At 46.1% G+C, this 24,777-nt stretch overlaps 2 protein-coding genes across 6 annotated transcripts; one reads left to right on the top strand and one right to left on the bottom strand.

Annotated features, from left to right (window-relative positions):
* Positions 1 to 2,705: 2,705 nt before the first annotated feature.
* On the bottom strand, positions 2,706 to 11,265 carry FBXW2 (F-box and WD repeat domain containing 2). 3 transcript variants are annotated; one of them, XM_063316112.1, is made up of 8 exons: positions 11,175 to 11,265; positions 9,137 to 9,242; positions 8,241 to 8,750; positions 6,923 to 7,117; positions 6,168 to 6,301; positions 5,287 to 5,373; positions 3,973 to 4,142; positions 2,706 to 3,242 (listed from the first exon to the last, which is right to left on the bottom strand). In XM_063316112.1, the coding sequence occupies exons 3-8, from the start codon at positions 8,728 to 8,730 to the stop codon at positions 2,954 to 2,956; spliced, it is 1,365 nt and encodes a 454-aa protein (XP_063172182.1). In that variant the 5' UTR covers positions 8,731 to 8,750; positions 9,137 to 9,242; positions 11,175 to 11,265; the 3' UTR covers positions 2,706 to 2,953. The 3 variants fall into 3 exon arrangements, with proteins under 3 accessions (XP_063172182.1, XP_063172181.1, XP_063172183.1); XM_063316111.1 differs by lacking the exon at positions 11,175 to 11,265 and adding an exon at positions 10,041 to 10,149; XM_063316113.1 differs by lacking the exons at positions 2,706 to 3,242; positions 11,175 to 11,265 and adding exons at positions 3,252 to 3,486; positions 10,041 to 10,155.
* Positions 11,266 to 11,543: 278 nt separating this feature from the next.
* On the top strand, positions 11,544 to 24,301 carry SLC2A8 (solute carrier family 2 member 8). Of its 3 annotated transcripts, none has more exons than XR_010068776.1 (11): positions 11,544 to 11,708; positions 14,542 to 14,686; positions 15,116 to 15,278; positions 18,783 to 18,989; positions 19,898 to 19,997; positions 20,712 to 20,923; positions 21,046 to 21,192; positions 21,392 to 21,500; positions 21,601 to 21,777; positions 21,983 to 22,139; positions 22,827 to 22,906. XR_010068776.1 is itself a non-coding variant. In XM_063316156.1 (11 exons), the coding sequence occupies exons 2-11, from the start codon at positions 14,592 to 14,594 to the stop codon at positions 23,974 to 23,976; spliced, it is 1,497 nt and encodes a 498-aa protein (XP_063172226.1). In that variant the 5' UTR covers positions 11,562 to 11,708; positions 14,542 to 14,591; the 3' UTR covers positions 23,977 to 24,301. The 3 variants fall into 3 exon arrangements, 2 of the variants coding, with proteins under 2 accessions (XP_063172226.1, XP_063172227.1); XM_063316156.1 differs by lacking the exon at positions 21,983 to 22,139 and adding an exon at positions 23,836 to 24,301 and having other exon boundaries at positions 11,562 to 11,708; positions 22,827 to 22,972; XM_063316157.1 differs by lacking the exons at positions 15,116 to 15,278; positions 21,983 to 22,139 and adding an exon at positions 23,836 to 24,301 and having other exon boundaries at positions 11,604 to 11,708; positions 22,827 to 22,972.
* Positions 24,302 to 24,777: the final 476 nt, after the last annotated feature.

Here is a 24,777-nt window from a genome sequence, read left to right on the forward strand (position 1 = left end):
TCCAGGACTTCCTGTAAACACTCCCCCACCCCCTCCAGTTTGGAAATGCCAAGCGTTGAAGATCTTCATGCAAAAGAGGGTTGCTCACAGTGAGTCAGCCAGGAATGGCAATGAGAGCCAATTAGTCCAAAGGCTGCCAGTGATACTAATTTCAAGAGTCTGAAATGATTGCATTATGGCAAATGGGTCCAAAAAATAGAACACTTAAAGCTTGATGGATTCCAAGCAATCACTCTAGAGCATTACAGTCCTTAATTATTTACAGCCTTCTTCCCTTGCTTAGATTTTCAAAAAGGACACTTGGATTCACCCAAATGGGGGGACAGAGCAAGCAGAGAGAGATCATCCTCACAATCCAAGATCAATGTCCTCCTTGTTGCCAGGTCAATATTTATGCCTTGTGAGGAGATTGTAAGATTGGTGGCCTCACAGACGTCCTAGCAGGAAGAAAAAAGATGAGAATGGCTTCCATGCTTTTCACAGCATCTCCTTTGCAGAAATCCTCTGTGAAGCCTTCTGCACAATACACAGGAGAGATATTATCGTGGAAGCCATTTTTCTTAGATTTCTGAGAGTTTTATCTCCTTGTATCCGCTGCTATGAAAAATGTCTTGGTAGAATTTTAGCTGGTTTTCAATAGTCTTCCTGTGGACTGATGTCCCCACTTTCTCTACCCACAGACCGAGATGGAAGATATTTTAAGAAGTCATTTGCACCGAGCTGTATTCTAAGCAACCTAGTTTTGCAGGATTTTTTTTTTCTTAAAAAAACAAGACTACATACGAACCCTCTTAACTAAAATTAATTTGCATTTTTATGCCTTATAATGGCAATTGGTATTGTCTAATTCCAGGGGAAAATGGTCCCAGCTCCCAAATAGAGTTATACCTGTGCTCCATTGGAAAACATCCTCCAGAAATACAGGAATCTTTGTCCATTACTGAACAGTTAGGCTAGTCCAGCTGATTCTGTTGCTAATCTGTGTATTTTCAGAGATCTGCTAGATTTGCTCATGATCTTGATTGATCACGGTGGGTAAAGAACAGGCAGCATTCCAGATAATAGAATCCAACTGCCATTAGCTTTAGCCAGCAAGGCATGGCCAGGAATGATGGGAGTTATAACAACCCCAAGCTGAGGTGAAGGCTGTTTGTGAGCCAAAATTAACCAGCCTCACTGCAGATTTGATTTCTTATGCTCTTTACTCAAACCACCCAATACCTCACAGCATAATAAACCACACAGAGCACTTGGTCTCCTTGTCATTACTGTATTTATATTTTCACAAGGCTCTGCACCTCAGAGGTCATGCTGGGGTGGCCCAAATATCTTACGATTTTGGTCTGAACCGTTTTTCCCAGAATTGTCCATTGTTCATAACAACGCAACAACACTTGTGAGCCACTCCCTGGTAAGAGTGCTGCTGCTTAACCGAGGTCCACACAAAAGCTGTTCACCCATGATTAACCTTACTGAATCAATCTGTTCTGGTTTTCATGGAACCACAGAAACTGAGCTCAACCCAGTATGAAAAGTCACAAAAACTAACCAAAACATTGACTGGCGACTTCTTTTTCGTTCTCTCCTTCTTTAAAAAGAGATTGTGCTTACGTCCCCAAGATGAGCTCGAAACGAAAGATCAGTAAGTGCACATGGCCACAACCACTGAACCAGGCAGATGTTTTTATTAATATTGTCATGTAAACTTTTATTAGCATATGCTGGTAGAAGTCTGTGGCTTCTGCTCCAGCTCACCTCCGGGAAAAGAACAGCACATAACTATCTTCCATTCTTAAATCTGCAATTCCTTCACTTCAGAATCCAGCATAAACTCAGCATTGCCTTTAGGCTGGAAACAGATTAAGAAATGTTCACAAAGCTGTAATGTTAAACTTTGTTTAAAGGGTTTACGAAACAGCTTTTAACTTGACACACCAAGTCACTTGGGGGCATCTGCAGTTTGGTCTCAGGATCTTTTAATCTAGCTAGCTTCTTTTCGCCAACATCAACATCAATCTTCCCTTTCTGAAGAAAATTCCAAGAGGACAGGTCCATCAAATTTTGAACTACATTAGAAACAGCATCTACTGTTCTCCTGCCTCTGGAGATACCCCTAACCACCTAAGCCTTCGGTTCACAAAGCGCTGGAGTTAAAAGGCTATCATCTTAACCCCTACTAAGAACTTGCTTGATCTGACAAGCAACTCTTCTGAGGAAAATGTTTTATTTCCTGCTGTCCCGCAGAAAGGCCTAGTTTAAATGTTCATACACAGAGAAGTGAACAAAGCTGAAGGATTCTCCCAGACATACTGCTCATAAATGTCTGAGTGTGTGTGAGAGAGACAGACAGACAGAAATGTAATACCACCCTACAGAAAATTACTCCATTCAGGAGTAATTAAATCTTCCATAATGGCTGTGAATCAGGCGATTTTTAAACAAGCAAATTTGATTTACGACTTTTTTTTTCTCCAAACAGCAAGGGGGTGGGGTGGGGAGTAAGAGATGCAATCCAATATGTTTGAACAGGGTTTTTTTTTCCCCTAACCCCCAAGAAAGTAAAACCAGTCAAGAAATATGCTTAAATGGGTATATTTGAACAAGAATATATATATATATATATATATGGCTCTCCCTGGGAGAGCCAGTGGTGGGAACAGTCAAGATGCTATGATATGTTCATTCTGAGAAAAAGGAGAAATGAATAGTCCTCCCTGTGGTGCCCCATTGGCTCTTCATCCCCACCTCCCCGCTCTTGAAAATGACACTGACAACTAAATGGTAAAAACGATTGTGCGTTGCAGGATGAAACCTTGCGTAACTTTGGTTCATGCAAACCATCCTCCATTTGATTCATCGCCGGCAGTCTCCATTCTGTTTTTATTTTATTTTATTTTATATATATATATATATATATATAAAAAAGCCACATCCCAGATTCCGTTGGTTCGATTCAGCCATGTTCCTTCCACAAGACCAGGTGGATGCTGTGGTCGGGCATGCTGGTGGCAAACACCAAGCCCATGTCATTCTGACCGTCCAGACCATCAAGCCAAGACATTTCTCCTGCCAAGAAACTTGACCCCCTCTTCGACTTCCTGTATTCCGGCAGCGGCCAACGGCTGATCAATTTTTCTGTCCTCAAGTCCATTATGTACAGGTAGTGGTTATCAAACAGGAGGGCAAAAATGTCACCAAAGCCCAGCAAGGATAAGTTTCCAAATTCAGGTGGTTTGATAACCCTGCAGGAATGGGACAAAGAAAGGAAGAAAGACAGACAGAAAAATGAGGAGAAGAAAATGCAAGATGCACCCGTTTTTAACAGCAGCAGCCCTGTCACTTAACAGTGGGAGGTCAAAAGTTTCTCCAACTGTCCCCGGCCACACACAGGAGCATCACTGGCTCAGAACGAAATTCATCTGCCTGATGGTGGGTCTTGGGAATGTCCAGGCAAGCTGAATAGCTTAGGGAAAGAGAGATGGGTACCTAGAAAGGGAGGGAGGGAGGGAGGGAGGGAGGGAGGGAGGGAGGAAGGAAGGAGGGAGGGAGGGAGGGAAGGAAGGAAGGAAGGAAGGAAGGAAGGAAGGAAGGAAGGAAGGAAGGAAGGAAGGAAGGGTATAAGGCCACAGAGAAGGAAAGGAGAATTGGGGAACAGGACAGAGATGATGAAGCATGCTGAAATCCAACACACACACATGCCATCTCTTTGGCTCGGGTTTAGAACTGATTGGCATGTCACAGATTACAGTTCAGAACATCCCAGGTGGGATATGGCAAATATAGAAGCACCTTAGGACTCCCGGGAATATTTGGCAACATGGCATAGAAAGACCACTGCTCCAGAGACAGGTTAGTTCAGCTTAGCTTATCCCTTTGGGCATCTGCAAGGCCTTCACAGTGCAATCTGGTTAAGAGGAGCAGCTGGCAGTGATGTTCCCTTTCTGCTGCATTTTGCCAGTTCAGAATTACTACCTGAGAATGTCGTAGCTGGCGAAGTCCCACTGGTACAACCCAATGGCCGAGCTGCACACAATGTATTTCCCATCAAAGTGAAGCCGAGGCTGCAAGGAGATACTCCGGTCTTCTGAAACGGTCAGGGTTTTTAAACATCTGCAGTTGATTTCTCTTCCAATTGGCCAGATCTGCAACAAAACAAAACAGGTGAAAAACGAGGGAATTGTGGCAACGTAGAAGAAAACGTTCACTTTGCTAACTCCTGACTGTCCTCTGGGCCTGGAACCCATTCCCCAAATACCACAAGGAAGACAAAACCTTCCTTTAGCAAATAACTTGTCAGAAAATCCTACAGCCGAATGAGAGCTCATAACCTCCACAGAAACAAAACCTACATTGAAATAATTATTCCTCTCCCAAATTTCCAATCTCTCTTGTTTTCTATGCTGTAAAACATCTCACAGGAAAGACCAAGCTCTTTTCTCTCTCTTAAATTGCGGTGTAAAGCACAACATACATTAACAACGATAGGAGGATAGCATACAAAAGTATTTATTTACTGTTCGTGTGTCAACCAGAGTCCCTGGGTTCAAAAATGTAGTCATCAGTTCCTTCAGTTCCAATGCTCTGGCTTTGAGTACTGACCAGTTTTAGCCAATCAGCCCCCCAAAATCAAGAGGGTAGCTTGTTCTGCACATTTGTGTATGCAAATACATTCACGTCCTGTGAGACAAGCTCAGCAGAGAAAGAAACTCCCACGATTAAGGTCAGCCAATGGCTTTTTTTGCTGAGTGAACATGCCAACCTGATCCTGTCCTGGTGTGCTAAACTAACCCAGGGAAAGTTCATTAAAACACTCTTAAGCCCTAAAATAGGTTTAACGCAGTAAAAAAAAAAGACCCATCAATTCCTCCGAATAATCCTCAGAAGACAAAATTCTACCTCCCAGCTCTACCCTAATTGCACCACCCCCTATCCACTGTAATCCTTGCCCCCTCAAATACAGGTAGTCCTTGTTTAATGACAACTGGGACCAGCAACTTGGTCAATAACTGAAGCTGCACTGTGCTTATGATTTTACCTCAGCTTTCCTTTGCTTTACAGACCTGCAAAGGTCATAAATGCAAGGATTGGTCACAAAGTTATTTTTTCATCACCGTTGTAATTGCAAGTGGTTGCTAAACGAGGCAGTTGCTATATGAGGACTACCTGTATAGTCCCCAGATATCAACACACGTCCCACTCCTGCTCCCCCGACTCCCAACTTATGTGAACATGTAGAATCCATTTCCCCTGAATTCCAAAGCTTCGTAAATCATCAGCTGGACATACCTTGATTTCATACTTATCTGCGCTTAAAAGAATGTAATCCCCGGGACTGTGCACGAGGGATTTGACTTTGCACTCTTGTAAGACCACCTGCCGTGAAAAAGCGATTTCAGTAAGGCAGGCACACAAGACAAGCCAACCCAACCCAACTCATCAAGATTTGTTTCAATGCATTCATCATGTCTTCTGAGCCCGATTCAGACAGTTGGATTAGATGCCACCTGCATACAGGAGCAGGCCTGCTTCTATAGTCCCCATTTTCACCACTCTCCACAAATTGGGAGATCAAATATCTTTTGCAGGATGCCTACTCTGTTTCTATCAATTCCCTGTGCTGTTTAAACCAGGCAACATTACTAGCTGGTGATAACACGGGAGCTGATCAATTAATGCTCCACTCAGACCCAAGGTCTGATTCCAGACAAGGCATCTCTTGAGTATTCATATAACAAAGTGGGATATATCCCAGTTTTCCTTTTTCATTTTGGCACAACTGCCTGGTTAATTGGTACAATTAACCCCGAGCCTGTGCACGTAAAAGTTTTTTTTTCCCCAACTCTAACCCCGCCTCCATTCCCCTCCCTTCTCATCTGTTTCTTCTGGGCTTAAATGTACACTGTAATGAACCAGGAGGCAGATGTGTCCTCTTGTAATCTGAGAAGACCACGTGCACAGATGGTCCTCCATACGCATTAAATAATTATGAACAACAAAAACCGGAGCAAGCAAGAAAACAGGTTTTCGTTACAGTTTTCATCCACGATCTTGAGCATCAAGGAAACAGTTTTAAGATACACAGCTCAAGCCTTTCTGAAGATGATACAAGAAAACGTAATTAACCAAAGAGGTTGGCCTGGGGAAGGGAGAAAATCCACGCTATTCACCTTTGTGACCCACTCTGTGTGTCCAGTCAACGTGTTGAGACAGACGCCTGTTGATAAGGCCCACACTTTCACAGTGAAATCTGCTGAGCCACTCACCAGGATATCGAGCTCGTCATCGTAATCCACACTGAAAACTATCGAGAGAGAGAGAAATCTTTTTCCATTCCATTCCATGGCTTCCCAGACTCTTCTGGACAGTTCCTTCATAATCATGGGTAAGATTATAAAAGTGCAGTCAGCGTGAGACTTTTTGGCACCTTACAGACTAGCAAAGCTACGTCCTAAGCTGCCTTAGACTGGACTCCATTCTTGAGAAGCGTGGGCTGACAAGGGACAGACTGGGGTGGTAAATAGCAACACCAGAAGAAAATTACAGAAGCTTTTAATTCTCTGACAGTGGTCATCTGCAAGAGTGGTCAGGTGATAACAGCCATTCTTGCTTGGCAAGTACGTGCAGTGCAAAATCTCTTAATTGCAATGCAATTAATGAGTGCAATGCAAAATCTCTGCCCCTATACAAGCCAGCATTGATCAGGGGTGATGGAAGCTGTAACCAGAGGGCTATGGATGAGGACGGACTGTGCCAAAGAGTCTCAAAGAGGTAGAATCTGAAGAGTCATCTGAAGGGAGTAAGAATGGCAGGAACACACTGGTTATTTCTGTTCTAAGCAATATGCAAGATGGGAGGTGGAGAAGTGGCTCCACAGAACAGATCACACATGTAGGTATGTACTGTCCTCAAATCCCTCACTCACCTGCCCCTGTGTGGCCTCGGAAATGCTGGGTCTTGGCTCCCGAGCTCCACTCCCAGCAGGCTACTGTGTTATCGAACGAGCCAGTGACCAGCTTCTGTTCATCAAACTTTACTGCCGCACACGTGTGGGTCTGGATGCCATAGACGCACTGCCCCGTGCTCACATCCCACAGCTTGGCCGACAAGTCGTCTGAACCTACAGCCCCAAGGGGAGAAAAGAAGGTTACTTTAGCAGCCTGGAAGCCAGTGGCTAAGAGGATGGCTGACCTGATCCACAGCAAACTGGGAGAACCAAGTTCAGCTTCCAGTGCACCACCAGCTTTGTTCATAGGGCTTAATTTTGGCTTCCAGTGGCCTAGCTAGAAAACATCACCCAAAACAATTTTTTAAAATATCTGATAACTCTTGACTCCAAATCTGCCTATTTTTAGAACACATAAAAAGAAAAATACCCCCTGTGGCATTTACAGCATAATTCCTCATTCAGGTTTCCTCATTCATTCCTCCTCAAAATCAACAGGCAAGGCACAATTAGTGAACAATTGATACAACAGGCAATTTTTCTGACTAGCTGCCACTCCTGCCTGGAAGGAGGTAAACATTCACATCAAGGGCATTCTCCTCTTCCATGCAAGTGGTTTTGACAAAAGGAGTCCAGGAATGTTTACTTTCATTATTTGCTTTGCAAAAGCAGTACATGCACTATTCACTTGGCAGATGTTTTCAGAGTAAAACCTCCCACAATCTATCCTCTCTTGACTTCCAGGACTGATCTCACTTTCCCTGTAACATCTACCTAAGTTTTGTGTGAAGCAATCTTAGCCTGGCATTACTAGGGGAAAAAAAAACAACCCTCATCTCTCTCATTTTTTTTGGCAGAAATTTCCACATTTAGTTCCTCACCCAAGTAAACCCACAAGAAGGCAAACTGACGCAAGTCAACTATCCTGGATTTTGGTCAGGGTCGCAAAGCAACTATTTAACCATGCTGCCCTCCGCCACCCAACCCCAGAGGATTAAGCTGGCAGACAGACAAAACAGAAGAAAAAAAAATAACCCACCCAGTCCAAGGCAATGAAAAGGAAACCATAGTTTGTTTGCATTTTGCCTTGCATATCAATGTCTTGCTTTCCTGAACTGTAACTAACATTTATATGAAATCATCTGCTTTCTTTCTAAGCGAATGGGTGCCCACTTCCCTCCCCTTGGCAAAAAAATGGCAAGGTGTTGGAGCCTTCCTGGCCTCCAACCCACACACTTCAACCACCGCACACCTCCAACTCTTGCAGCAGGTGTTCCAGACACCTGGGCTGCCCTACCTGTACAAAGGAGTCCATCTTTATAGTAAAGTGCATACACCCTGGCACTGTGTCCAATCAACGAGGAGGTCTCAAAGGCTTCATGATCCTCCAACTGCTTCATCCTTAATATAGCCTTCAAGTACACCTTTTTCCAGTGCAAAGCATCTTGAACAGAGTCATCAATCTGCCAACCTAGGTTCCTACAGGCCACCTGCCACACCTCCAAACAGGCACTTATGACCTTGTTCCATTGCTTAGAGACGAGGCAACATGTGAGTAAGGTCTGAGGGTCAAGCCATTTTAACAAATAGAAACTCAGTTCCAGCGGGAGGAGTTTGAGGAAGTCCCGTTTGAGAAGCGCCTCTAGGTTATTGGAGAGATGCCTGAGCTGAACAGCCCCGCTCAAGCCAATCAGGTGATCCAACGCCTCATTTTTCTGCAAGTCCGTCAGAGAGAGAAACGTAACAGAAAGATTATCAAGCCATGCTTCAAAGTCCTTTCTCTCCATAAGGTTATGGAAACATTTACCTGCAGTACATCAAAATACGGTATTAGTTCTACTCAAAAGTCAAATGCAAACAGTACTATAAAAAGGTAAACACCCACAGCCCGAAGCCTGGATAGCATTTTGACCCTGTGCTGGTAATAGGACTGGTCACCATTAAGGTTTAAAATGAGAAGAGCACAGTTTGAAAAGGAACAACTTGTTTGGCAGATTGTTGCTCACTCAAACTGCTAGTTGTGCAAACAGCTCAAGGGGAAGGAGGGCTGAAGAGGACCGGTCAATGGAAAACCTTGTTGTGCTGCAGGGAGCCAGGCTGTTCCCGATATTGGTTCCACCCAATTTCATCCATCTTCTCTGCTCAGTTTTCTCTCCCAGCCTCTGAGCTGCTTGGGAAAGAGATTACATTTACCTTAGATAGTCGTCTGTGATAGAACGTTGCTCAGTAGGTAGCTGCCAATGTTTCTTTTGCTCCTTGGAACCCAGCAGGGGTTGACCTTCCTCTGTGGCCATTTCTCCTGTACAAGTAACAAAGGCTCATATCAGTAACCGAGGCTACCATGTGCTCCTCAGTGCTCCATAAAGCTCTCATAACTTACGCCTTGGGTAGGTAATCTATTATCCTCCAGATATTTGGCTCAACAATTATCAGTATCTCCTCACTGGCCACCTGGAGCTGGTGGGAGTGACACCAAAACATCTGAAGGCAATGATGTTACCTAGTTGAGTAATGAAGCAAACAACCAAGCTGAGAGAGCACTAAGGGCTCCACATCTGAAGGTACCTAATTTACACTTGATACTACATCTTACACGCCCAGTCTCACTCTAAGAGCCAAACTGGTCTTCCCAACTCATCCCTTAACCTTCCTATTTGATCCAGAAGATTGAATGATTTTTTTTTACTGATAGTAGAGTTTAGGGCTACAACACTTTGCCTGCTTACTTGCAAGTCAAAGGGCTTACTCCAAAGTAGACATTAAGATCAGGTTGTTAGTGCATATTCAAAGCATGCCTAAAAGAAATGGGATCCTTAATAACGCCTTTTATTTCCTTTATCTGTCTTTATTCTTTCAAGAGTTTAGCTACCTATTTAAATTAGGATGAAGAAATGGCATTTTTTAAAAAATTGGGGTTGACATTCCTCTGGGTAATTGTCAGCAGGAAAAGACAAGAATGGTTAATATGCCTCCTTTTTCGCTCTTTTCCTCTGCTGGGCTGCCAGGGTTGGGTCAGATCACTGGCACTAAAAGCTTAAGTCATCTCATGCAAAACGGCTTTTTTTTTTTGCTTCACTTCATGATATAAGATGCTTACTAGAGATATTACTGCAGAGTGGAAGAAACTGTCAAGGATTAACAAATGGGCAAGAGAAAATAAAAGCGATAGTGATTTTTTAAAGGATGCATGATGAACGATGACTGTAACGAGGATGACATAAAAGATGTCAGTTTCATGGGCCACCATGCAGCACAAAACTGAGCACACTTCGGTGTGTTCTGGATTGCAGTCAGTTGTCTCTGGGAACTCTGCCGTTGGCACTGAGTATCACAGCATAAAACCAACATATCCCCTACGTGCCTATCTAATAGTACTACACTTCCTGCATGCTTCTGCCTCCCAAGATCTAATACTTGCAGTCACAGAGTGGGGTAATTGCTTCCCACTAAGCCCTTCAGATGCACCTCCTTGGTGAGAGACTACCTGGGACTAGTCCAGGTATGCCTCCAGCACTCATGGAAAGCTGTAATGGGCTGTGGGGATGACCTTGGGAGACAGGAGGAAGAGCCGCAGCTAGAACAACAGGCAGATAAGAGCCAGCCGAGCCCGCAGAAGGAATGGGAAGGTGGAAGGTATCTCAGAAGGGACCCTCCCTAGTTCTCTGGAAAGAAAATATAAGGGCGGGGGGGGGGGTGAGCTTTCCGACGTGCCAGATGCTGTTACTGTAACCTTACAATAAAGGCAATAAAGGTTCCTGTCTGGACCAAAACCCAGCGGCTGCCTTCCGCCCGTCCTGCCCCACAGGGGTGACTCGGGCGGGCAGCCCCTTCGCAGGAGCCCCCGCCAGCGGCTGCCTGATCTTTCTGGGCAGTAAAAGGGAAGGTATTTCCGAACTCCATCCCGGTCTCTCCCCGCCTCTGGAGGCCCGCCCCGCAGCCCGGCTTGCAAATGGCCCGGCTGGGGCTGAGCAGCCATTGCCTTCCTCATCTCCAGCAGAGGAGGGAGGAGGGCGGGCAACAGCAGCCCGCCAGTCGCCGCCGTCGCCCCCCACCCGACCTCCTCCGACCCACCGAAAGCCTAACTGTCCCCGCCCCTCCCTTTCCTTCCCACCCTCCCGGCCCCGCCACCGGGCGGCAGGCGGTCCCCATGGCAACCTGCACCCCCCCGCCCCCGGCCCGATCCCGCCGCGCCTCTCCCCTCCCACCCGCCTTCTCGTTCGGGGGGTCGAACCTGCCGCCACCGGATCCCAGCAAAGCTTCTGGCCCGGGAGCTTCCGGCGCGGGCGCGGCACGTCATCCCCGCGCGCCGCCCCGCTTCCCCAGAAAGCGGAGAGGGGGGCGTTCATAGAGATCGGGAGGGTAGAGCGTCCTTTCCGCAGCGCGGGCAAGCAGCTTTTGCGCTTTGGGCTTCGTGCGGAGTTGGGTTGCTTCGAGGCAAAGTCCTGTCCCTCCTCCCGCTTCCCAGGAAAAACGAATAAATAAACTGGGAATCGGAAGGCTCCGGCTTTATCTTCTATCACCATCATTCGAGTGCACTCTGCGCCACCACCTTTTCTTCCCTTCCGGGCCTAGAGAGGCATGACCGGCTGTCGGTTCCGATTTAACTTCGACGAGCTTCCGGTCCCAGTCATTCTCGCCCCTCTCAGAAACTATATCGCAAGGGCTTTTAGTTCCGCCTTGCAAATCTGCGCCCCTTTACCCTCAGGTTTGGGTCGCCGGCGAAGCGCCGATCGCTGGGGTTTGAATTAAAAAGGAGGGAGGAAAGGTGAGTTGGCTCCCGGTCAGCCGTTTTGCATCTTCTGCTTGCTGTGTTCCCCACCCCGGCTGGGAGACCCCCGGCTTAATACCGGGGGTGGAACTGTGGCTGGGTTTGCCCAGATACTTCCCTGGATGATTCCCCAACCTGGCGCCCGGTGGAAGGGTCAGCATCACATCTTCCAGACTCCCCAGCCGAGTTGGCTGGGGGATTGAAGTCCCAGAGGTGGGAGGGCGTTGTAACTGGAGAAGCCAGCCATTGCCTGTGTTTACAACGCCCAGCCTCCCTCCCTCTTGGACTCGCTGGTTGTGGCAGACCGTGCCCCGAAGGGGAAAAAAGCGGAAGGGAGGAGATCGATGCCCGCTTTTCAAAATAACCCTGCCTTTTTTCCAGAATCATCTACACAGTCCACTTAAGCCCCTCCGAGCAGAAAGACACGGAGGTTGCATGATGTCATTACGTTTTTTGTGACTTCCACCCACTCGCTTGTATATCCCTGGTGATGTTCGCAGTGGTATTGACTATCATTATCACCATCATCATCATTTTTTATCAAACTTACATGCCGCCTGACTCCCAGCAATTCTGGGCAGTTTACAATTGTTAGAAACATTTAAGAACAAAAAACAACACAACAACCACACACACACACACACACACAAACCCAGCACAAGACAGAAGAAAAACAATGGCAAAGGAAACAAACCCGGAGGGGAACAAAAAGGAAAAAAGGGGGCGCCAGTCTTCCCACCAAAGGCTTAGGCAAAGAGATCCCTTCCTGCCAGCACTGAGCACCAGGATCTGGATAAGTCCTAAAGCTGTAGGGTAACCAGATAGCTAAACAATCAAAGGAGGACATGGAGAATTGGAAAGAAAAAGGAGGGGAAAGGAAGACACACAAACTGTTGAACTTTCTTGGCATCCGTGACACAAATTACAGTGAAAAGCTGCCCACCCCCAAATTTTTACATAGGCCTACATGTATAGGAGATTACTTTTTCTAGCATCAGAAAGACTGGTTTTTCAGTCACAGGACTGTGTTGGAGCTGGTTGGGAGGCAAAAGCCTTCAGTGTGTAACTGATTAAGGTCTGGTCAATTTCAGGCCAGTCTGGAGAGCCAGTTTGGTGTAGTGGTTAAGGCACCAGGCTAGAAACTGGGAGACCATGAGTTCTAGTTCTGCCCTAGACATGAGGCCAGTTGGGTGACTTTGGGCCAGTCACTCTCTCTCAGCCCTGGGAAGGAGGCAATGGTAAACCACTTCTGAAAATGCTGCCAAGAAAACTGCAAGGATTTGTCCAGGCAGTTGCCAGCAGTCAAAAACTGACTCAAGGGTACACACACACACTTCTAGGCACCAGAAAGGTACTAATCAACTAATTAAGATCACAGAGCAGAGCTTGATAACTTGCAGTTAACACTTTTTAGAGAAGGGCTGTGCTGTGAAGAAAGGCAGCTCCGGAAGAAATAGACTTGTTAAATACTCAAAAAGCCGGGCAATATTTGATTTTAAGGCTATGCCTGCCAGACAAAGGACATGAAGATAATAAGGAGGACATGCCCTCCTTTTGCTGGATGCCTGGTAACCCTAGGTGTACTGTGTATAATTATTTGAAGTGCAGAAGTCCATGAGTTCAATTCTTGGTGGGGGGTTTGATCCCCATGGAATAACATCTGTCTACCTTCATCTGATTAGTCCCAGATAAGATGAAACTGGCCGCACAGTGCCTGTCTTTGGGTGGTCAACGTAGCTGCATCAGATAACTTTTCAATAGGACTTGCTGGGGAATCCCACCAAGACAGTTGGATTGCTTGCACACCCACTCAGGGTAGTCCTTCAGGGAACAAAATGCTGGGCCAAATCCCCTTGATTTTCTTAAATCTGGGGAGTGGCATTTGATATAACACTCTAGGAAAAACTATAATGGGGTGGACTGTCTTCTGCTGCTTGAGGTCAGTACTTGGCTTTTGAAGGGAAGGTGAGGACCACAGTGGATGGGATTGTAATGAAGAAGTTGAGTTGCAGAATGGGGGTGGTCCCACCAGACACTGGGGCAGAGGTCAGATGTTTCATTGCTTTTCCTGCTGGGGGGTCTTCATTGACTTTGAAGTGCTTATTGCCTGCTGTAGGGTCTTCAGAACAGTTCTCAGGTGTCCCACTTCAACATGCAGGGAAGACTTGCCATCAGATTTTGGAAATGGCAGCATTTCACCTTGAGTTTTTATGAGAAAACTCATAGAGAAAAGGAGGTCCAGTAGAGATTAAGAGAACTGAAATCCATTGCTTGGATGAAGGGTGATCAGACTGGACAAGCCAAGCCTATGTAATGACAAACAGATGGTGGTTTGTGTGAGCTGCAAGTCTGGCAGGAGCTCACAGGCATGGAAATGCTGCATGTGGTTCTTGGATCCTGGAGCTGTTGGTTTTTCATGTAGAGATTTGTTCAGACTGCCTTAATCCTCTCCTTGGGAACTCTACTGATTTTCCTCTTTATCCCATTCTTGCTTTCCTGGTTGATCAGATAGAGAAGACAAAAAACACCATCTAAGCAAGAAAGAGAATTGCCTGGCTACAGAGATGATTATCTGGTCCTATCCTCAAAGCTATTCCAAGTATAAACCCACTGCAAATATCCCCTTTTTGAGTAAGCCAAAGCGTGGGGGGAAAGCTGTGTGTGTTTCTGGTGGAAAAAATGGCTCACTGCAGGCTTTGTCTCTCTTTAACGACAAACCCTGTGGTTTATAGCTGAGGAGGCAAATCTTTTGAAGTCATAAGATTTGCTTCTACCTGCTTATGATGTTTTCTTCTTGTTTTTCTTTCCTTATATTTTCTTGGGGCTTAAGACCAAATTGTCCTATCGTTCAGTGTCTCCTTTTGGGCACAGCCAAAGGAGATGGCTTCTGAGGAACATAGACCTCTTTTGGGGCCTAACACAGAGACAGAATTGCATGCTGCTGGAAGACCCTCTCAGATGGAGATTTATTTGAGGTGTGTATGTATTTCTGTTTCTCAAATGGGGCTGGCCAGATCAATATGACCCCAGTGAACTGTGCGTCTCTCTGATTTCTGCTGAAACCCACATGGGCCAGTCACTAGCAATCTCCCAGACCACCGTGAAGGATTGTTGTAAGAGACACACAGGGCGAAGAAAAACAGCGCAGCCTCCTGAAACATATATATATGCATGCATGCATGCATGCATGCATGCATGCAGGGGAAGATTATTAAATGTCTAAATAAAAATGCCACCTGTTGCATGTCTCCTTGTACCAGCAGAAGCCAAGGAAACATCTGCATGCAAAGCAATTGTTGCACTTGCAAGCTACAGTTTTGAATGCCTCTTTTCCCCGGTGGCCCAGCCCCTTTCCCAAAACTGACGTTTACCACCAGTGTGTCTCATCCTTGCTTCTCTTACAGCAAAGTCCAAAACCACAATCTCTACTTGGCAACCTTCGCCGCTGTCTTAGGACCACTAAGTTTTGGCTTCGTCCTGGGGTACAGCTCGCCAGCTATCCCTAGTTTGAAACGCAGCGACAACCCAGAATTAAGGCTAGATGACACTCAAGCATCTTGGTTTGGGGTGAGTTGCTGCAGGATGCTGTGGGCTGATCAGCCACTGGAGACTGTTGATTGTTGAATCCACAATCAGCAATTGTTGAAAAGAGATGGCTTATCATTATCACCATCATCATCACTACCGTTTATGACCTTTCTGATCATCATTGTTTATTCATTGAGTCACTTCCGACTCTTCGTGACTTCATGGACCAGCCCACACCAGAGCTTCCTGTCGGTCGTCAACACCCCCAGCTCCCCCAGGGACGAGTCCGTCACCTCTAGAATATCATCCATCCACCTTGCCCTTGGTCGGCCCCTCTTCCTTTTGCCCTCCACTCTCCCCAGCATCAGCATCTTCTCCAGGGTGTCCTGTCTTCTCATTATGTGGCCAAAGTACTTCAGTTTTGCCTTTAATATCATTCCCTCAAGTGAGCAGTCTGGCTTTATTTCCTGGAGGATGGACTGGTTGGATCTTCTGGCAGTCCAAGGCACTCTCAGAATTTTCCTCCAACACCACAGTTCAAAAGCATTGATCTTCCTTCTCTCAGCCTTCCTTATGGTCCAGCTCTCGCAGCCATATGTTACTACAGGGAACACCATTGCTTTAACTATGCGGACCTTTGTTGTCAGTGTGATGTCTCTGCTCTTAACTATTTTATCGAGATTTGTCATTGCTCTTCTCCCAAGGATTAAGCGTCTTCTGATTTCCTGACTGCAGTCAGCATCTGCAGTAATCTTCGCACCTAGAAATGCAAAGTCTTTGACTGCTTCTACATTTTCTCCCTCTATTTGCCAGTTATCAATCAGGCTGGTTGCCATAATCGTGGTTTTTTTGAGGTTTAGCTGCAAGCCAGCTTTTGCACTTTCTTCTTTCACCTTCATCATAAGGCTCCTCAGTTCCTCTTCACTTTCAGCCATCAAAGTGGTATCACCTGCATATCTGAGATTGTTAATGTTTCTTCCAGCGATTTTAACTCCAGCCATGGATTCCTCAAGCCCAGCACGTCACATGATGTGTTCTGCGTACAAGTTGAATAGGCAGGGTGAGAGTATACAGCCCTGCCGTACTCCTCTCCCAATCTTAAACCAGTCCGTTGTTCCATGGTCTGTTCTTACTGTTGCTACTTGGTCGTTATACAGATTCTTCAGGAGGCATACAAGATGACTTGGTATCCCCATACCGCTAAGAACTTGCCACAATTTGTTATGGTCCACACAGTCAAAGGCTTTAGAATAGTCAATAAAACAGAAATAGATGTTTTTCTGAAACTCCCCGGCTTTTTCCATTATCCAGCGGATATTGGCAATTTGGTCTCTAGTTCCTCTGCCTTTTCTAAACCCAGCTTGTACATCTGACAATTCTCGCTCCATGAACTGCTGAAGTCTACCTTGCAGGATCTTGAGCATTACCTTACTGGCATGTGAAATGAGTGCCACTGTTCGATAGTTTGAACATTCTTTAGTGTTTCCCTTTTTTGGTATGGGGATATAAGTTGATTTTTTCCAATCTGATGGCCATTCTTGTGTTTTCCAAATTTGCTGGCATATAGCATGCATTACCTTGACAGCATCATCTTGCAAGATTTTGAACAGTTCAGCTGGGATGCCGTCATCTCCTGCTGCCTTATTATTAACAATGCTTCTGAAGGCCCACTCAACCTCACTCTTCAGGATGTCTGGCTCTAGCTCACTGACCACACCGTCAAAGTTATCCCTGATATTGTTATCCTTCCTATACAGGTCTTCTGTATATTCTTGCCACCTTTTCTTGATCTCTTCTTCTTCTGTTAGGTCCTTGCCATCTTTGTTTTTGATCATACCCATTTTGGCCTGGAATTTACCTCCGATGTTTCTAATTTTCTGGAAGAGATCTCTTGTCCTTCCTATTCTATTGTCTTCTTCCACTTCTGCGCATTGCTTGTTTAAAAATAATTCCTTATCTCTTCTGGCTAACCTCTGGAATTTTTCATTTAATTGGGCATATCTCCCCCTATCACTGTTGCCTTTTGCTTTCCTTCTTTCTTGGGCTACTTCTAGTGTCTCAGCAGACAGCCATTTTGCCTTCTTGGTTTTCTCTTTCTTTGGGATGTATTTTGTTGCCGCCTCCTGAACAATGCTGCGAACTTCTGTCCAGAGTTCTTCCGGGACCCTATCTACTAAGTCCAGTCCCTTAAATCTATTCCTCACCTCCACTGCATATTCCTTAGGAATATTAGTGAGCTCATATCTAGCTGATCTGTGGGTCTTCCCTAATCTCTTTAGTCTGATCCTAAACTGTGCAGTAAGAAGTTCGTGATCAGAACTACAGTCAGCTCCAGGTCTTGTTTTTACCGACTGTACAGATGTCCGCCACCTTTGGCTGCAAAGGATGTAGTCAGTCTGGTTTCGGTGTTGTCCATCTGGTGAAGTCCATGTATAAAGCCGTCTCTTAGGTTGTTGGAAGAGAGTGTTATGCAGAGTGAGTTGTCTTGGCAAAATTCTATCAGCCTATGTCCTGCTTCGTTTTGTTCTCCCAGGCCATGCTTAGCTGTAATTCCAGGTGTCGTTTGACTCCCCACCTTAGCATTACAGTCTCCCATGATGAAAATAACATCTCTTTTAGGTGTGTTGTCCAGTAGGTGCTGCAGATCCTCATAGAACTGCTCTACTTCAGCTTCTTCAGCATCTGTGGTTGGGGCGTATATTTCGATCACTGTGATGTTAGATGGCTTGCCCTGAATTCGAATTGAGATCATTCTATTGTTTTTTGGATTGTATCCAAGCACTGCTTGAGCCACTTTACTGTTAATTATGAAGGCTACTCCATTTCTTCTGTGGTCCTCTTGTCCACAGTAGTAGATCTGGTGGTCATTTGATGTGAAGTGGCCCATTCCAGTCCATTTCAGTTCACTGACGCCCAAAATGTCTGTCTTTAATCTTGACATCTCACCAATAACCACATCCAATTTGCCCTGGCTCATAGATCTTACATTCCAGGTTCCGATGGTGTGTTGATCCTTAGAACATCGGATTCGCCATTCACCACCAGCACCGTCGGCCGCTAGCCGTCCTTTCGGCTTTGAGCTAGCTGCGTCATCACGTCTGGGGCTAGTTGAGCTCATCCTGTTCCTCCCCAGTAGCATTTTGACCATCTTCTGACCTGGGGGTCTCATCTTCCGATGGTATACCGACATATCTCTGGTTGTACTGATCCATTTAGTTTTCACGGCAAGGATACTGGGGTGGGTTGCCATTACGTTCCCCAGGGATCGCATTTAGTCTGACCTCTCTGTCATGACCTTCCCGTCTTGGGTGGCCCTTCACGGCTTAGCTCATGGCATCATTGAGGTGCTCAAGCTCCAGCACCACGACAAGGTAACGATCCTTTGCTGAAGTTCTGATCATCAGCAAACCTTAAATATAGCAGCTACTGGAGAAAACACAGTTTTATTGTGAAACTGGTAGCATTTGCTTACAGGAGGTTTGGACTGAATTTGGCTTTTTCCCTGCATTTCTCATAGGGCTTTTTCTTCCTTTCTTCCTGCAGTCTGTGGTCACGCTGGGGGCTGCTGCTGGTGGGACACTTGGAGGATACATGGTGGATAAAATTGGCCGGAAGCTTAGTCTGATGCTCTGTGCGATCCCGTACGTTTTTGGCTTCGTGGTCATCATCTCGGCCCAGAACATCTGGATGCTTTATCTGGGACGGCTACTGAGCGGCTTGGCCAGCGGCATCACATCCTTGGTCGTTCCGGTAAGAGGCAACATGTGTCCATCTTGCTGCCAGTGTGATTCTGTGAAGGAAAAGAGAAAGTGGAAAACCTTCCTTCTGCTAAGTTGGTAATAGCTCCTGAGAAGGTATGAGTACAGGTAGTCCTCGACCACAATTGGGTTGGAATTTTGGTTGCTAAGCAAAGCAGTCATTAAGCGAATCCGGCCCAATTTTATGACCTGTTTTGCAGCGGCCGTTAAGCGAAACACCGCAGACATTAAGTGAACCATGTGGTCGTTAAGCGAATCACACAGCTCCCCATTGATTTTGCTTGCCAGAAGCTGGTCAGAAATGGCGATCACGTGGCCACATGATGCTGCAGTGGTCATAAATGTGAACTGGTTGCCAAGTGCTCAAATTGTGATCACGTGACCGTGGTGACACTGTGACAGTTGTAAGCATGAGTTCCAGTCATAAGTCAGTTTTTTCAGCACCATTGTAAGTCTGAACGGTCACTAAACGAATGGTTGTTAAGCAAGGACTACCTGTAAACAGAAGTCTTTTCTGTAACCAGCTGCCTGGATACAGGAATTGGGGAATTCTCAAATTAGCCTAAGCTTGGCTACGTTGGGCTAAAATCAATCAGTCTCTGTCCCTGAACGCATTTCCCCATCCTTCTCATTAAGGCAGGATGTGAAAATAGAAGGACTACCAGTTTTCTTTAGGTAAGCCTGGGAGGAAAAGAATACTAGAAATTGGCACCAGATGGCCTCATAACTTCTTACCTTTTAATCTTTACATAGTTCTCATTCTCTCACTTGTACAAGGGTTTATAGAATGCTGGCTGGGGAATTCTGGGAGTTGAAGTCCACACATCTTAAACTCGCCAAGACAAAAACACTGCATTAGAGCTTCTTTTGTTAACTTACCATTTCCTGCTTATGCCTTAGGTGTATATATCCGAAACGTCTCACTCCAAGATCCGAGGGGTCCTTGGCTCGTGCGTTCAGCTGATGGTGGTGACAGGCATCCTGGGAGCTTACCTGGCAGGTACATGGGGGTGCCATGTTTTGGCTTAAGATGCCTTATTAAATCCTGGTGTGGCTGGAAGGAGGTTCTATGTCACATCCTCCCTTTCTTTGTTCCACGTTATTTGTTACTATTCATACCCTGCTTTTTAACTCAAGTAACAGTCAAAGAGGCTTACCAAAAAGGAAATATAAATTATGAACAAGAGAGTGTTAAAAGGAGTGAGGCGGCTGGTACTGATTTACTCTTTATTGCCGTTTTTTTAAAAATCATTATTGTATTTTATTGTATACCCCATAGATCCTATTGAATTAAAATGGTATGAACATTTTGGAAGGAAGGGAGGGAGGGATTGAAGGAAGGAATTGAAGGAAAAAACCCTTATAATAGGACATCAGTTATGAAATCTTGGTACTGAAAACCCAATGAAAGCATTGCTAAATCTTAACTGAGAATATAACAGAAGGACCACAGGATAGGGGTAAAAAGCTAGCCTAGATAAACAGATGTTTTTAAAAGAGAGCCCAGGAAATCTCTCCTGGGATGTGTGCCACCTCTGAGAAGGGCCCTGGTGGTATCTCCACAGATGTGCCTGTATGTTCTCAAAAGGGAAGAACCTAAGCTATCTGCAGCAGTTCCAAGCCATGGGATAAAGAGTAGATGTTCCTTTTCTCCATACCTTCCTTTCAAGCCTTTGGGGGCCCTAAGAACAGCTCTTCTCATTCTGTCCCACAGGTATGGTCCTGGAGTGGCGCTGGGTGGCAGTGCTGGGTGCCATCCCTCCCTGCTTCATGCTGGGGCTCATGGCTTTCATGCCTGAAACACCTCGTTTCCTGCTGCGCCAGAATCAGCAGCCAGAAGCCATAGCAGCTTTGCAATTCCTGCGAGGCCCACTGGTGGATCACGAGTGGGAATGCCGGGGAATTGAAGCCAACACCAGCGAACAGGTGAAAGAGAGTCTGTAGGAAGTTCTGAGGTTGCACCTTCATTTAAGCCTTTTTTAACCACCCCTCCCCTAGATGGTTGAGACTCCTGCTCCGGAAATGCTATCCGTTGTTTCCCTTTGTAGGAAGAACTGAGCCTTGCTGAATTCAAGAACCCTGCCATCTACAAACCACTCCTTATTGGTGTTGCCATGATGTTTTTCCAGCAAGCATCGGGGATCAATGCCTTGATGTTTTACACAGAAACTATCTTTGAACAGGCCAACTTTAAGGTGAGGAGGTTAGCTGCTGATGGTTCCTCCTGGTCTACCCCAGCTGGCACTAGATTTTAATTTGGTGCTGTGGAATTACAACCCTGAGCCCACCCTTTGATCTTATAAATAGAAGGGATTCCAATTGACCAAATCAATCATACTTTTCCTAATCGGTCAAACGGGCTTCTTTGTGTCTTCCTTTTTTTGTGCCTTCCAGAACAGCAGTGCTGCTTCTGTTATTGTTGGATCCATCCAAGTCTTCTTCACAGCAATGGCAGCCCTCATTATTGATAGGACAGGGCGAAAAATTCTTCTAATCTTCTCAGGTATTTTGGAAAGATTGGCTCGCTTTCCCAAGTTCAGGCAAGTTTTGAGCTTTTCCCCAAACTAGCTGTAAGCGTTCTGCTTTCCCTCCCTCATCCCCAGGATTTATCATGGCTGCCAGTGCTACAGTGTTTGGGATATATTTCAGAATCACCCTCCCCAGCCCCAGCAATTCCTCACATCTCGAACTGCTGAACACCCCCTTGAACACATCATTTATGGAAGAAGGACACAGCCTGGCGTGGTTAGCAGTGCTGAGCATGAGTTTCTTCATTATGGGTGAGTCACAATCTTGTTTAGAAAAGGGTGGATCCAGTCATCTAGAATTATTGGGGAGGGGGTTGATCCTGGAACCTTTCCAGAAGCTTTAGACTCTCAGATGTTATGATTTCTGGACTCTGTTGGGAAGAAGCTGACCTGTGGACTTCCAATGTCTTGATAGGCCCCTTTCCCCCACTTCAACATTCCTCTTCCAATGTTGCAGTCCATCTTCTTTAAGACTGGATAAATACATGGCATGTACAGTGAAATCATCAAGACAGAAAAGCTGCAGATTTTGGGCAAGTCCATCGAGATCCTTCCATATCGATGTTAGCTCTGCTGGCTTGGCTGCTCTGGCCTGCAGTTCATCCTGGAAAAAGGTGTGGAGAGGACAGGTCGACAGACAGCAAAACGAAGTGGATTTGTGTTTTTTGTGGGACTTGGAAGGCCCTTACTCATTAGCAGGCCTGAGCAAATTTGCAGGGATTGCTATTGTCTACTTGCAATCTTGAGACTAGAATTTGTGCTTGTTCAAGAGTGGAAACCTGGGGGCACCTGCTCTATCCTTAATGGAGTGGCGGGAACCCTTTTCTACCAATATTCCTCTCCCTCATGAATCACATACATGGGGCCGCATATTGGTGAATGAAAGACCCAGGCCGCCATTTCTGTCTCTTTCATTCTTTCCTGCTCTCTCTGCTTCCCTGCCTTCTGAGCTAACCAAAAGGGGAGGAGGGGAGGGGTGGAGGACTCTAGCCAAATGGTCTGAATGGATTCCTTGCATCTGGCTCTTGGTAGAGCCAAGGAGTGGTGGTGTGGCAGCCTCTGAAGGCCATCTCCTGGGATGCTAGTGGGCTTCCTAGTGCAGTCGTTCGGTCACTATGAACTTGGTGGGCCTGGGGTTCGATCCAGCAGAGCACTGCTTATGTTCTTATGACCTTATATGCCCCTCCAGCACCAGGCTGTGCCCATCGCTCCCCTTGCTAAGTAGGGCTGTCCATTTCCTCTGCCTGCTTTAACTCAGGACAAACTCCATCTCCTTCATTTCGCTGTTCTGCCACCCACAGGCTTTGCCTTGGGCTGGGGCCCCATCCCATGGCTTGTGATGTCTGAAATACTCCCCCTTCAAGCTCGAGGAGTAGCCAGCGGGGCCTGTGTCCTCACCAACTGGCTCATGGCTTTTCTGGTCACCAAGGAGTTCCACGACCTCATGGTAAGCAAGGGTGACGTCAGCAGAACAGATGGGATGGCAGCCTGGCTTGGCAGGAGAGGAGGGGGCAATGGCACCGGTTGGGGGCAGGACCTTTCGTTGATCTGTTTTGCTGTGGTCTTGCTCTTGGGATCTGCTCCAGCCTTCTATGTGGGGAAGGTGTCTATCAAACGCAGAGAGAAATATCAAGGGGCTTTGCAAAGACTCAGATGATGGGCATGCTAATTCCAGCCCCTTCAAGAATAGGATGGGCTTTCCCCATCCCTCTTGCACTGTCGTCACCTCCTTTTAACTAGAAGGGGACTGACCTTTGGCCTGGCCTCAGAGCTGCAGCCCCTCCCCTCTGAACCCAGCTCTGCTCCCTTGTTAATGTACGTTCTCCTTCCTTGAGTGACTCTTCAATTTAAGGACCATATAGTGGTAATTATTTAACACAAGATCCCCATCTTGGCACCTCCCAGGGACATTGGAGAGCAGTTTCCACCACCACCTGGGCTGGCTGGAGAGAGGGTCTGGATGTAGGTGTAATCCGTGCTCTAAAACAGTGTTTCTCAACCTTGGCAACTTTAAGACATGTGGACTTTAACTCCCAGACTTGCTCTAAATTATAGCTCTTCTCTTCTTTGCCTCAAGACATCCCCTCCCCCTTTTAAAAGGCACAGACACATAAGAAAAGGTCTCTGAGATGTATAAAGGAGGAGATCCATGGTAGCATCTAAAGATGCTTTTTCTGATGTGAGCATCTTCTATTAACTGAGCATCATCCCTGCTACACCAGGTGGTGCAGCCCAGCCCAGGCATATACTGAGGACCTGAATTTCATATCCTGCCCCAGTATTAACCCTACCTTTCTCTTTCTTCTCTAGGTTCTCCTAACACCTTATGGTACCTTCTGGCTATTCTCGTCCACCTGTTTGCTCAGTGTGGTCTTCACCATCGTCTGCGTTCCTGAAACTAAAGGGAAAAGTCTAGAAGACATAGAAGAATATTTTCGGAGGCCACGTTAGACGTCTCCAAACAAGGTTCTCTTTCCCCCATCAGGGATTTCACTAAGCTTGTGGTGAAGATGTTGGCTGCTGAGGCCAAAACCTGTTCTTTACCTTTTCCAAGGAGATTGACATGGTGAAGGTGACATCACAGTGGAGCTCTGGCCAGGCCCGATTTGACTCTCATCAGGAAGGCCATACAGCATTATTAATGAAGGTGGTGCTGCGTTTTCTGATCTGCAGGCCCAGGATGCTCAGGCTTCCTAATTCAGATGTTCATTATGCCTTGTTCTTTGCAACAAGGATGCTGCTTGAGTGTCGCTTCAATAAAAGACTGTTAAGACCACTACAGTAGCTGACCCGTTCCTACCTATAGGGAGTTGGAAGCAGGAGCCAGGGCAGTGCAGCTTTCGTTAGCTAAATAAAATGCCCCTAGGCGGTGTTTGGGTAGCCTTGAGAAAAGATGGTTGAGAGGGGATAGGGTTGTGTTTTTCCAAAACTGGGAAGGATGCTACACAGAAGGAGTTCAAGATTTGCTCTCTCTTGCCCCAGAATACATATGTAGAATAGTAGACTGGAGTTCCAGGAAGGCAAATTCCAGTTGCGTCGTTCGTAAGGCTGGCTTTGGCAGTTACCCCAAAGATGGCCAGTGCCGCATTTTGAATACCCCCCGTCGCGGCTTAAATTGAGTCTTGGAAATGTAGCAAAGCCGCCAATCAAAACACTGACGCTTTTTTTTTCCTTTTCTGTTCTGATCTGTTGGTTAGGTAAACTTATTTATTAATTTCTATTCTGTTTCTGTTTGGGTCTCACATCCAAATA

Source organism: Candoia aspera, chromosome 16 (genome assembly GCF_035149785.1).
Source record: "Candoia aspera isolate rCanAsp1 chromosome 16, rCanAsp1.hap2, whole genome shotgun sequence".
Classification (NCBI taxonomy): Eukaryota; Metazoa; Chordata; class Lepidosauria; order Squamata; family Boidae; genus Candoia; species Candoia aspera.